Raw genomic sequence first — 12277 nt, 5'->3', positions numbered from 1 at the left:
TAAGACAGTCTTGCTGGTGTACAGTGGCATGACCTTGGCTCACTGCAGCCTTCACCTTCCAGTCTCAAGTGATCCTCATGCCTCAGCCTCCCAAGTAGATGGGACTAGGGGAGTGCATCACTGCACTGGGCTAATTTTTGTATTTTTAGTAGCGACAGGGTTTTACCATGTTGGCCAGGCTGGTCTTGAACTTCTGGCCTCAAGTGATCTGCCTGCCTCAGCCTCCCAAAGTGCTGGGATTACAGGCGTAAGCTACCACGCCCGGCCAGTATGTTCTTTATTTACAGTCATAAAGCTGAGATCAGAGGTGTCTCAGCAAGACTGGCCTTGATGTGCAGGCTCCATTTCAGCACAGGGTAAGACCTCTAAATGGCAGATACTGTCTGAGGCTGCCCTCACCAGGATACTGCTAGGAAGCCGCCGTAGAAAACTGACCTCCAAGGCCCTCCTCCCCAGGGCCTCACAGGATCCTGCGTATGAGTGGGTCCAGTTATTACGCAGGATCCTCTCTGCTTCGCAACCCAGGGCTCCCACTTCACCATAAAATTGATCAGCCATTATCAGACTTACATCTAAGCCTCCATACTTGCCCCGTTACTGGTTGACATGATCCTGTTTTATCTTCTCCCTTGCATTTATCTTTATCTGAAATGCTTTTTTTTTTTTTTGAGACAGAGTCTCACTGTGTTGCCCAGGCTGGGTTGCAGTGGTACGATCTCCGCTCACTGCAACCTCCATTTTCTGGGTTCAAACGATTCTCCTGCCTCAGCCTCCCGAATAGGTGGGATTACAGGTATGCACCAACATGCCTGGCTAATTTTTGTATTTTTAGTAGAGACAGGATTTCACCATGTTAGTCAGGCTAGTCTGGAACTCCTGACTTCAGGTGATTCGCCCGCATTGGCCTCCCAAAGTGCTGGGATTATAGGCATGAGCCACCACGCCGGGCCTGAAATAGTCTTTGTTAATTTACCTGTTGTCTTTTCAGGACCCACTGATACTCCCCCTCCAGGAAGGGGAGTTTTTATTTTCCTGGAGGATAAACGAGACAATAGGAGACACTGGTCTTATTTCCTGAGGGTTCCTTACATGTTCTCGTGGCTCAGGGTCATCCAGGTCACCCCGCTTCTCACTGGGGTATCCACTGTCCCCACTGTTCTCAGAGTCCTGTGGAGAGAAGATGACCTTAGGGTCCTAGTGGTCCCGAGTGCCTGGCAGTGGTTGTGACACCTGAACACCCAACCATTGGCTTTCTCCCCTCTGTCCCATTAACTGACACCCTGCTCTTGCTGTCCCTTGTCAACTGGGTGACAAGGGAGCAGTATAAAGTAACAGCAAGGACCTTGGGCTCTACAGCCAGATGACCTGGGCTCAAATCCTGGCTTTATTTCTCATCAGCTGAGACCTTGGGCAGCTGCTTAACTTCTCTGAGCATCAGTATCCTTAGTGATGAGATTCGTTACAGCCCCTACATCAAAGGGCTGTGTGGGTGAAACACATTGTTACACTCTGAGAGTGTGGATCACAGGAAGTGCTTTACTGAGAGTGACTCACCCTTTTCACAGTCAGAAAAGCAAAGGCTGGTTTAAGTGCTATGACCCCTGGACAAAAATATAGCATTAGGAACAATGTTTACTACAAATAAGCCCTCAACCAAAACCACACAAGTCACTGGGGCATAGTTTTAATTCCCCCAGGTATGAGTTCTGTTCTGAAAAGGAATCTGGTATAACTTAGAATCTCTAAAACTTTACTCACGTGCCTACGAACATTGAATGATAGCTCTCTCTGCATGTTACCTGCACCATTAGTAAGAGAATATTTTAATTTCTTTCTTTATTCTACTAAAAAGTATTTCTTTGCTGTGTGTGTGTGGGCGGGGGGGGGGGGGCGGGCAGAGTCTCTGCTGCCCAGGCTGGAGTGCAGTGGTGTGATCTCAGTTCACTGCAACCTCCGCCTCCCAGGTTCAAGCGATTCTCTTGCCTCAGTCTCCCAAGTAGCTGCGATTACAGGTACACACCACCATGCCTGGCTAATTTTTATGTTTTTTGTAGAGATGGGGTTTCATCATGTTGGCCAGGCTGGTCTTGAGATCCTGGCCTCAAGTGATCCGCTCACCTCAACCTCGGATAGTGCTGGGATTATAGGCATAAGCCACCTCACCCAGTCTCTACTAAGATGTATTTCTTTTTCTTTTTCTTTTTTTTGAGACAGAGTCTTGTTCTGTTGCCCAGGTTGGAGTGCAGTGGTGCAATCTCTGCTCACTGCAACCTGCGCTTTCTGGGTTCAAGCAATTCTCCTGTCTCACCCTCCTGAGTAGCTAGAATTACAGGCACCTGCCACCACACCTGGCTGATTTTTGTATTTTTAGTAGAGACAGAGATTCATCATGTTGGCCAGGCTGGTCTTTGACTTCCTGACCTCAAGTGATTCACCCGCCTCAGCCTCCCAAAGTGATGGGATTGCAGGTGTAAGCCATGGTGCCCAGCCTCTACTAAGAAGTATTTCTTTCTTCCTTTCTTTCTTTTTTTGAGACAAGATCTCGCTTTGTCACTCAGGCTGGAGTGCAGTGGTGTGATGACAGCTTACTGCAGCCTCTGCCTCCCAGGCTCAGGAGATCCTCCCACCTCAGCCTCCTGAGGAGTAGTTGGGACTACAGGTATGTGCCACTATGTCTGGCTAATTTTTATATTTTTTTGTAGAGATGGGGTCTTGTCATATTGCCCAGGCTAGTCTCAAACTCTTGGGCTCAAGTGATCTGCCCACCTTGGTCTCTCAAGATGCTGGGATTTTAGGCATGAGCTACCTCGCCTGGCCAATTTTACTAAGTATTTCAAACACATACACAAGCATAGAGAGTATTATAATTCACCACAATATGCATTTGTGCGAATGCAAATAAGATGCCTTCAGTGTCTTACAACCAAGTCAATGCAAACCTGCAGGAAATGTTCTGTTTATCTAACTGAAGAGCTAGATATGAAGAGCTAGAACACATGGCTTTCTGTGCTATATGTTACATATGGGGGCCCTATAGGATAGCCCACACATGTGAGGCCCAACCAAACCTGGGGCTGAGCCTGGCATTTACTACAAGATTGCATTGTTGCTGATTGGGAGTCCCTCTTCTCTAACCATCTTTGGGAACTGCAATGGACCTACCTTTTCCCAGGAAAAAGCTCAGCCTTGGGCTGGAGGCTGACATTCATCTGCGTCTTCCCTAACTCCCCCATCCAGTGCCTTTCTGGCAGTGTCTGGGCTGGGCTGCCCACCTCCAAGCTGAAGATTCACTCGAGGAGTGTATCTCCTCCTCCCACCCCTGCTGGCGGGCAGCCTCCCTTCCTCCACACTCACCCGGTGGTTGTCTAGATGATCATGGTCCCTGGATGCCATGTTATCGAGGTCACTGAACACTGGCCAATCTGGGCAGGGAGAAACAGAACATGCATAAGACCAACCCATGGCCTAGGGCAGTCCACATTTGCCACCAAGCCTTCTTGGTTTTTTAAGTTTTTTTTTTTTTTTTTTTTTTTTTGAGACGGAGTTTCGCTCTTATTACCCAGGCTGGAGTGCAATGGCGCGATCCCGGCTCACCGCAACCTCCGCCTCCTGGGTTCAGGCAATTCTCCTGCCTCAGCCTCCTGAGTAGCTGGGATTATAGGCACACGCCACCATGCCCAGCTGAATTTTTGTATTTTTAGTAGAGACGGGGTTTCACCATGTTGACCAGGATGGTCTCGATCTCTTGACCTCGTGATCCACCCGCCTTGGCCTCCCAAAGTGCTGGGATTACAGGCGTGAGCCACCGCGCCCGGCTTTGGTTTTTAAGTTTTAAAGAAAGGCACAAAAAAGGAGAGGAATGTTCTCAGCACCTAGAAGCTAAAGTTCTTCCTTAAGAACTTATTCTAAGTCTGCTATTTGCCAGCTACATAATTCTGGACAAGTGGTGTCAACTATGTGTGTGTCCTCAGGGTTGTCACAATGCAATTATCCTTGTAATGTGTTTATCAGCATATGTGTCTGACCATCACTTGGTCCTCAAAAGGTGCAGTTGTGAAGGAAGTAAAGACATTTGTACATTTGGGGCTCAAGAAGTGGACCTTGGACAGCTTCAAAACCAACCATCTCTAGCCAGGTGCAGTGCCTTACGCCTGTAATCCCATAACTTTGGTAGGCCGCGGCAGGTGGATTGCCTGAGGTCAGGAGTTCGAGATCAGTCTGGCCAACAGAGTGAAACCCCATCTCTACTAAAAATATAAAAATTAGCTGCATGTGGTGGCGTGCACCTGTAATCCCAGCTACTCCGGAGGCTGAGGCAGGAAAATTGCTTGAACCTGGGAGTTAGAGTGTGCAGTGAGCCAAGGTTGTGCCACCACACTCCAGCCTGGGTGACAGAGCAAGACTCCATCTCAAAAACAAACAAACAAACAACAAAAACAACCACAAAAACCACCAACCATCTCCTGGTGGTTCCCTATGTCTGTCTCCTACCCTATAAAGCCAAATCTGTCTGCCTGTTTTTATAATTTGTAAGAACAGTGTTTATGTTTTTAAATGATGACAAAAATTACATTTCACTGTCCATAGTTTTATTTGAACACAGCCACATCGACTCATTTAACTGTTTTCTATGGTAGCTGTCAAGCTCCAAATGCAGAGTGAATGACCTGCAAATCTTAAAATATTTACTCTCTGGCCTTTTAAAAAAGTCTGTTGACTCCTGTTCCAAACTATTCCAAAGACCTTCCAGTGGAAACATCTAAAAGGCTTCTTTAATGTTTGACACTAAAATCTTTCTCTCTTCCAAAGGTATCAGAAATGAGAAAAATAAAAAACTAAATAATAAAATCTTCCTCCCCTGCCGAGCCTGCTCCCCACTCACACTTTCCCTGCATACATGAGTTCCAGTTCTCTAGGCCAACACCCTGGGGCCAGTCTTGCCTCTATCCTTTCCTACAGGCTCCTGTCTGAATCACCAGTAAACTCCATCTTTCAACGTCAGAAAGAATGATTCCGTTTTTCTTCTTTGAGCCATTAATATCATGTCCATAACTTTTCTAATACTGAACAATCCTCAGATTCCTATGAAACCCCTATTTAACTGTGACAGGTGAACCTTTTAACACAGTACTATTTTTATTTGTTAATACTGATTTAGATTTTTTTCATTCTCTATATATACACAAATAAAAATTTTAAATAAAGTTGGGATGTAATTTTTGTTTTTAGTTTATTAAGTTTACTATATGGGTTTTGCTGGTTTCATGAAACACACTGATAAATGCAACCTCGTTTCCTATAATAGGGGTTGTTTTTATAGCATTTGGATGATCTGTTTTTAAAGTTCACTCAATGAAACTCACTTATAAAACCACTGGGGCTATGACCTTGTCGATTAGCATGTCTGATTTTTCCAACGTAAATGAAAGCCAGTTCAGCTCTGCTCTACCCGAACCCTTCAAACACAGTGACCGGGGACCAAACCATCACTCACGGAGGTGGTCCAGCTTCTGGCTGTGTGGTGTGGCCGAAGATGGAGAAGAAGGGAGGGAGTCGAAGGTCACGTCGCTCATGTTCTCATCTCCAGAGTTCTCTGAAAGGGGACGGAGCAGGGGGGGCCGGCTCCCAGAGAAGGTCCTTACTCGCGGGCTCCCACATTTTTCCTCTGTTCCTCTCAGGACGGTCTTGGCTGATTGCTGGGGACATTAACAGGGATACTCATGTCACGCACACACCCTGTGGGAAATAAAGGGCTCTTCACATGATTCCCTTTAGTCCTGAAATCCCTTCATTGTAGCTTCTAAACGTGCCTGTTTAGGGGCTGATACATTGTCTTTAAATAAAAAAAAAAATCAGTAGGGAATTAAACCTAAGTCCTCCAAGAAAGGGCATCTGTGACAGAAGCTCAGAGGACCTGCCAGCCAGCATCCCCTAAAGCACTGACTACATTCCACAGCCCGGAGCTGGAGAAAGCGTCCCACTGTATGTCCAGCATCCCAGGCTGGTCTTGGCAACATTCTCTCGTCTCTGATCCAAGTGGCAGTGGGAGGGATGGGAGTTATCCTGGTGAGGTGCCTGGAGAGGCAGGTCTAAGACCAGTTCAGTCATTTGTCAATATAACACACAAGCACACAAACACCACACGCCTTCTCACTCTCTCCACGTCTGTTCCCCTCACTCTGGGCAAAAATGGGCCCAACCTAAGGAGATACCAGCTGCTCGACTGTGAGGACACTCAGGAGGACTCTGTGCACTGAGCTGGAGGGGACGGCCTGGGGCAAGGATGGGACAGATGCTTCCAGCTCTGGTATTCGTCAATTAAGCATTGCTCGGCCTGGCTGTCACCACACAGGGGAGCAGGGCTTGCTGTGTGGGTAGCAGAAGGGCCCACCAGGCCAAGCAGGGTCACACCGGGCACCCACCAGCAGCTTGGTGTTCTGATTCACCGCGTCCCTCTCCCGGGGCGAAAGGTCAAAAGGAGCGAGGCCCATGCTCTCACAAATCCGGTTGCAGGCATGAGAGTAGAAGAAGAGCGCCATCCCGCGGACACCTGTGGACAGAGCAGGGGTGTCTGGGGTGTTGCTTTGCTCCGTGACGGGGAACAAGTAGTGGTGGGCCTCATACATGTGGCCAGGGCAGCTACAAAACTTATCGAGCTGGGAGGCATCAGACATCCAGGCTCCCATCTCCACGATCTTGGGAAAGCGCAGATGGTGTCTCAGCCTCTTTCCTTGGCTGCACAAAGAGCTCAGAGGTTTTAGCAGGGAGTGCGGTTTCTGGGGAAACAGGCTGGCTCTCCCCACCTACCTAGGTTGCCATCTCCAAAGTCAGTACCCGTCTCCGTGTGGATCTGTGGGTCAGTGTAGAGATCCCCAACTCCCTGGATGTCCACCACTATCAGCTGATGGCCGGAACGCTCAAATGTAAAGTGGCTGAAGGCCTGTGCGGGGACAGGAAGGAAAAGGAGATGGCAAGAGACAGGCTGAGGGCTGTGTAGGCACTGACCACACCTCTGCTCTGCGGGTTGAAATGCCCCAGCTTTGCCCATGCTGAGAGGCTTTCTCTGTGAGGAGGAGTTATATAGAGGAAAAGACAAAGGAAAAAGGCCGGTTCAGTTGGGCAAGGACTGTGGGCTGAAGGTCCTGTGGCCACCTTAGGTGACAGAAGCTGTCATGGGGCGACAGGTGTCCCGTTATAGTTTCCTTCAGAATGCTCAAGGGGCTCCTCTGAGGGTGAGACTCCAAGCCCACAGGGACCATCCTCTTTGCAGGCTAAACCTGGCCAGGATCCTACTCCAAAGGGCTGTGGTGGGCAGAGCATGGAGGCAAGCGGGGGCCTCACCTGCGGCGTCAGGCGGATGTTGTCATCACGGACAAAGCCTGAGTTGGAGTTATACTTGATGTACTTGCCCTCGATGTAGTGCTCCAGGTGGAAGAGGGGCTGGTCCGGTCTGTCCGTCAGCTCGAGGATGCACATCTGCATGATGTCCACCTGGTGGGATGGGAGCGGGAGTGAGCTCAGGTGGGAGGGCTGAGCACACCTCCTCTGAGAAGCGGCAGCAGGAGTGCCAAGAGGAGCTGGCCTGCCTGGGCTCAGATCCTGGCTCCATCACTTACTGGCTCTCCACTGCAGGAGCTCCTGATGATGCCCAGAATCGGATCTCCTCTTTTCCCTTTCTTTAAATTATAAAATATATATTGCCGGACGCAGTGGCTCAGCCTGTAATCCCAGCACTTTGGGAGGCCAAGGTGGGCAGATCACGAGGTCAAGAGATTGAGACCATCCTGGCCAACATGGTGAAACCCCACTTCTAGTAAAAATACAAAAATTAGCTGAGTGTGGTGGCGTGCGCCTGTAGTCCCAGCTATTCAGGAGGCTGAGGCAGGAGAATTGCTTGAACCTGGGAGGTGGAAGTTGCAGTGAGTCAGGATCACACCACTGCACTCCAGCCTGGCACCTGGAGAATCGCTTGAACCTGAGAGGCAGGGGTTGCAGTGAGCTGAGATTGTGCCCTTGCATTCCAGCCTGGTGACAGGACGTGACTCCATCTCAAAAAAAAAAAATTAATAAATATAACAAAAATACAAAAATTAGCTGGGCGTTGTGGCGTGTGTCTGTAATCTCAAGGGGTCTGAGGCAGGAGGGTCACTTGAACCCAGGAGGCAGAGGTTACAGTGAGCCAAGATCATGTCACTGTACTCCAGCCTGGGTAACAGAGTGAGATGCCATCTCAAAAATGAAAATTTTTTTTGGAGACAGGGTCTCACTCTTGCCCAGGTTGGAGTGCAGTGTCAATCATGGCTCATCATAGCCTCAAATTTCTGGGCTCAAGCCATCCTCCCACCTCCGCCTCCTGAGGAGCTAGAGCTACAGGTGTGTGTCACTACACATGGCTCATACCTAAATATTTTTACAGAGATGAGGTCTCGCTATGTTGCCTAGGCTGGTCTTGAAATGGCCTCAAGCAATCCTCTTGTCTTCCAGGATCCTCCCAGAGCATTAGGATCACAGGATGCAGCCACTGTGCTCAGCTCTCTTTTCCTTTTAGAATGAAACGCTGGGTTGCTGAGTTTTTTTTTTTTTTTTTTTTTTTGAGATAGAGTCTCACTCTGTTGCCAGGCTGGAGTGCAGTGGTACAATCTTGGCTCACTGCAATCTCTGCCTTCCAGGTTCAAGCAATTCCCCTGCCTCAGCCTCCCGAGTAGAGACTACAGGTATGCACCACCTTGCCCAGCTAATTTTTTGTATTTTAGTAGAGACAGGGTTTCACTATGTTGGCCAGGATGGTCTTGATCCCCCTGACTTTGTGATCTGCCCACCTTGGCCTCCCAAAGTGCTGGGATTATAGGCGTGAGCCACCGCCCCAGCCCCCAAATCACTGAATTTTAAAAGGGTCCATAGCCACCCACTAGGGATGACATTGCTAAGATTCCCTTGCAGCTAAGTGTGGCCACATGACCGTGCCTGGCCAATGGGAACTGAGCATTGCAATGACATAACTCCAGCCTGCCCTATAAGGTGGACTCTGTTTGGGAGCCAGAACTGATAATGTGGTCCATGGCAAACCCCTGAGGGGATGGCAGAGAAACAAGACCAAAGGAACCAGGTCTCTAGATGGCTTCAAGGAGATGAGGCACCAGCCTACCCCAAGCCACCCACCAATGCAGGACCTCCACACAAGTGAGACAGACACTATTTCATGTCTGCACATATTTGTGGGTTTGTTTGCTAAACAACTTAGACTATGCCTTACAGTAATACTGCGAATTTGGGAAAATTTCTGAATTTCACCTCTCTGTGCCTCAGTTTCCTCACCTGCAGACAGGGTCTCAGACTCAGCCTGTGAATTAAATTTGTTGATGCAAAAAGGATCCAAGCAATGTTTGCTTTTGCTTTATTTTATATTTTATTTTTCTGAGACAGAGTCTCGCTCTGTTATTGCCCAGGCCGGAGTGCAGTGGCATAGGCTTGGCTCACTGCAACCTCCGCCTCCTGAGTTCACCCCTGCCACAGCCTCTCGAGTACCTGGGACTACAGGCACCCGTCACCATGCCCAGCTAATTTTTATATTTTTAGTAGACACAGAGTTTCACCATGCTGGCCAGGCTGGTCTCGAACTCCTGACCTCAAGTGATCTGGCTGCCTGGTCTCCCAAAGTGCTGGGATTACAGACATAAGCCACTGCACCCGGCCACTCATTTTATTTTTATCAGGAGCCACAATTCTAGAGAAATATAAAGCAACCTCTAAACAGCAATTATCTACCTGAAGTGGGAAATTATAGGGAACTTTGACATTCCTTGCTGAATTTTTTTTTTTTTAACGAAGTCTATGTTTAATTTTGTACACAGAAGAAAATCTACAAATAGTGCATATGGCTTGTAAAGTAGAGTAGGAGAGATTAAGGACTCTAGCTTGTATCTCTTGCCCTGTTACACAAGGACTCACCCTTGGCCCCCATGTCCCCTCAATGCCACCTCTTGGGAGGATCAGGTCCCAGGTTTCCCAAGGAAATGACCATCCAGGGAGAGTGGGTCACCAGACAGGCAGACAGCAGCTGCAGAGGCCGAAGGGGTCCGGATCTGAGAGCACAGAACTTGCTCCAAATGAGGCCTCAGTTGGTTCTGAGAACCAGCCTGAGGGGGAGGCAGGAAGGGGCGGTTCTCAGAGGGTTCCACCCCAAAGGCTGGTTCCATTCCTACAAGAAAACCTACAGCATGGCCACCTGCTCAGCCAGAGGGCTCCCTGGGCGAGGGACAGTGGCACAGCCACAGCAGACAGCCAGCACCTCCTCAAACAACCACACCCCTCTCCTTCCCTTAAGTCAACCCATTATTATTATTATTATTATTATTACTATTTTGGGATGGAGTCTTGCTCTGTCACCCAGGCTGGAGTGCAGTGGCACAGTCTTGGCTCACTGCACCCTCTGCCTCTCTGGTTCAAGTGGTTGTCCTGCCCCAGCCTCCTGAGTAGCTGAAATTACAGGTGTGCACTACCACACCCAGCTAATTTTGTATTTTTAGTAGAGACGGGGTTTCATCATGTTGGCCAGGCTGATCTTGAACTCCTGACCTCAGGTGATCTGCCCACCTCAGTCTCCCAAAGTGCTGGGATTACAGGCGTGAGCCACTGCACCTGGCCTACCACATTATTCTTTACTGGACACCTAGGTGCTAGGAGACAGCAGTGAACAAGAAAAAATAAAATCTCTGCCTTTAGGGGAGAGAAGCACCCAAAATATTAACTAAATGAATGACACACTAACTGCTCCGAAGAACAGAAAACAAAAACCAGAATGACGTGGCAGAGGTGACGGGTGGAAGCACCGCTTCTTGCGGGTGGCCTGAGACAGGGTGGCTGAGGAGGTGACACAGGAGCTGAGACCTGAATTACATGAAGGGTGTGTCTTTATCAGCAATGAGAAAACGGACTAATACACATTCCCAGCTCTTTTCTTCTGCTTTTTCTTGGGAGTCTCTCCTTTTCCAGTCTTGGTCCCTGTGATCTGGGTGAAACACCGACATTCCTAGCTCTAAGGGCAGGCATGTGGCTTGGGTGTGCCCACTCTGCATATTCCCACGCCTTGGCCACTGTGATTGGCTCAGCATTAGGCATCTGCCCTAATCAGAGCCAATGAAACCCAGCTCTGAGACTTTTATTAGAACTTCTGGGGAAATAGTTGTCATTCCAAAAAGACCTTGGGCCTGCTGGGGGCCAAAGTGCTACCACAGATGCAGAGGCTGCCTGAGAATGATGCCAACCCAGAAGAACACCCAGGCCAGAGATGGAGAAGATCCTGACAACCTCAGTTTAATCCTGAATCCAGCCATGCCTGTGTGGCCAGCATTATTTTTCAGATACATAAGACAACGAATTCCCTTTTTGGATTAAGCAGTTTGAGTGGCTTTCTGTTGTTTGCAAACAAAAATCCTGAATAACAGATCCCATCTGTAATTGAGGATAAAAACATTCCAACCTCAGAGCTCTGTTTTTAGGAATAAATGACCTGAGACAGGTGCAATGGCTCATGCCTATAATCCCAACCATTTGGGAGGCCACGGGGGGCTCCTGCTTGAGGCCAGGAGTTGGAGACCAGCCTGGGCAACATGGCAAAACCCTGTCACTACAGAAAATATAAAAATCAGCTGGGCATGGTGGCGTGACCCCTGTAGTCCCAGCCACTCAGGAGGCTGAGCTGGAAGGATTGTTTGGGCCCGCAAGGTTGAGGCTGCAATGAGCTGTAATCATGCCACTGCACTCTGGCCTGGGCAACCAAGAAAGACCCTGTCTTAAAAAAATAAATAAATAAAATAAACGATGTGGTTCATCATGCTCAGTAAATGGTGGTTGTTATTAGCTACTATTAAGAAGGTGAAAGAGACCAGGCATGGTGGCTCACATCTATAATCCCAGCACGTTGGGAGGCCGAGTCAGGCAGATCACCTGAGGTCAGGAGTTCGAGACCAGCCTGGCCAACATGGTGAAACTCTGTCTCTACTAAAAATACAAAAATTAGCCAGGCACCTATAATCCCAGCTACTTGGGTGGCTAAGGCAGGAGAATCATTTGGACCCGGGAGGTAGAGGCTGCAGTTGCACCACTGCACTGCAGCCTTGGTGGGAGACAGAGTGAGACTTCATCTCAAAAAAAAAAAAAGAAAGCCGGGCGCGGTGGCTCAAGCCTGTAATCCCAGCACTTTGGGAGGCCGAGGCGCGTGGATCACGAGGTCAAGAGATCGAGACCATCCTGGTCAACACGGTGAAACCCCGTCTCT

At 48.9% G+C, this 12277-nt stretch overlaps 1 protein-coding gene across 2 annotated transcripts in view; it reads right to left on the bottom strand.

The window, feature by feature from the left end:
• EEF2K (eukaryotic elongation factor 2 kinase) overlaps positions 1 to 12277 on the bottom strand; it is an 86163-nt gene that overhangs the window by 25281 nt on the left and 48605 nt on the right. For both annotated transcript variants that reach the window (XM_017534368.2, XM_017534370.2), the window contains exons 7-12: positions 7342 to 7491; positions 6808 to 6940; positions 6423 to 6550; positions 5495 to 5696; positions 3355 to 3422; positions 1090 to 1167 (exon numbers count right to left, since the gene is read on the bottom strand). In XM_017534368.2, the coding sequence (XP_017389857.1) occupies positions 1090 to 1167; positions 3355 to 3422; positions 5495 to 5696; positions 6423 to 6550; positions 6808 to 6940; positions 7342 to 7491 (759 nt within the window). The remainder of the gene's footprint in view (positions 1 to 1089; positions 1168 to 3354; positions 3423 to 5494; positions 5697 to 6422; positions 6551 to 6807; positions 6941 to 7341; positions 7492 to 12277) is intronic.

The sequence above is a fragment of the Cebus imitator genome, unplaced genomic scaffold (genome assembly GCF_001604975.1).
Source record: "Cebus imitator isolate Cc_AM_T3 unplaced genomic scaffold, Cebus_imitator-1.0 Scaffold85, whole genome shotgun sequence".
NCBI classification, from domain to species: Eukaryota; Metazoa; Chordata; class Mammalia; order Primates; family Cebidae; genus Cebus; species Cebus imitator.
Note: the sequence above shows the minus strand (reverse complement) of the source record. Positions and strands in the feature narration are given on the sequence as shown.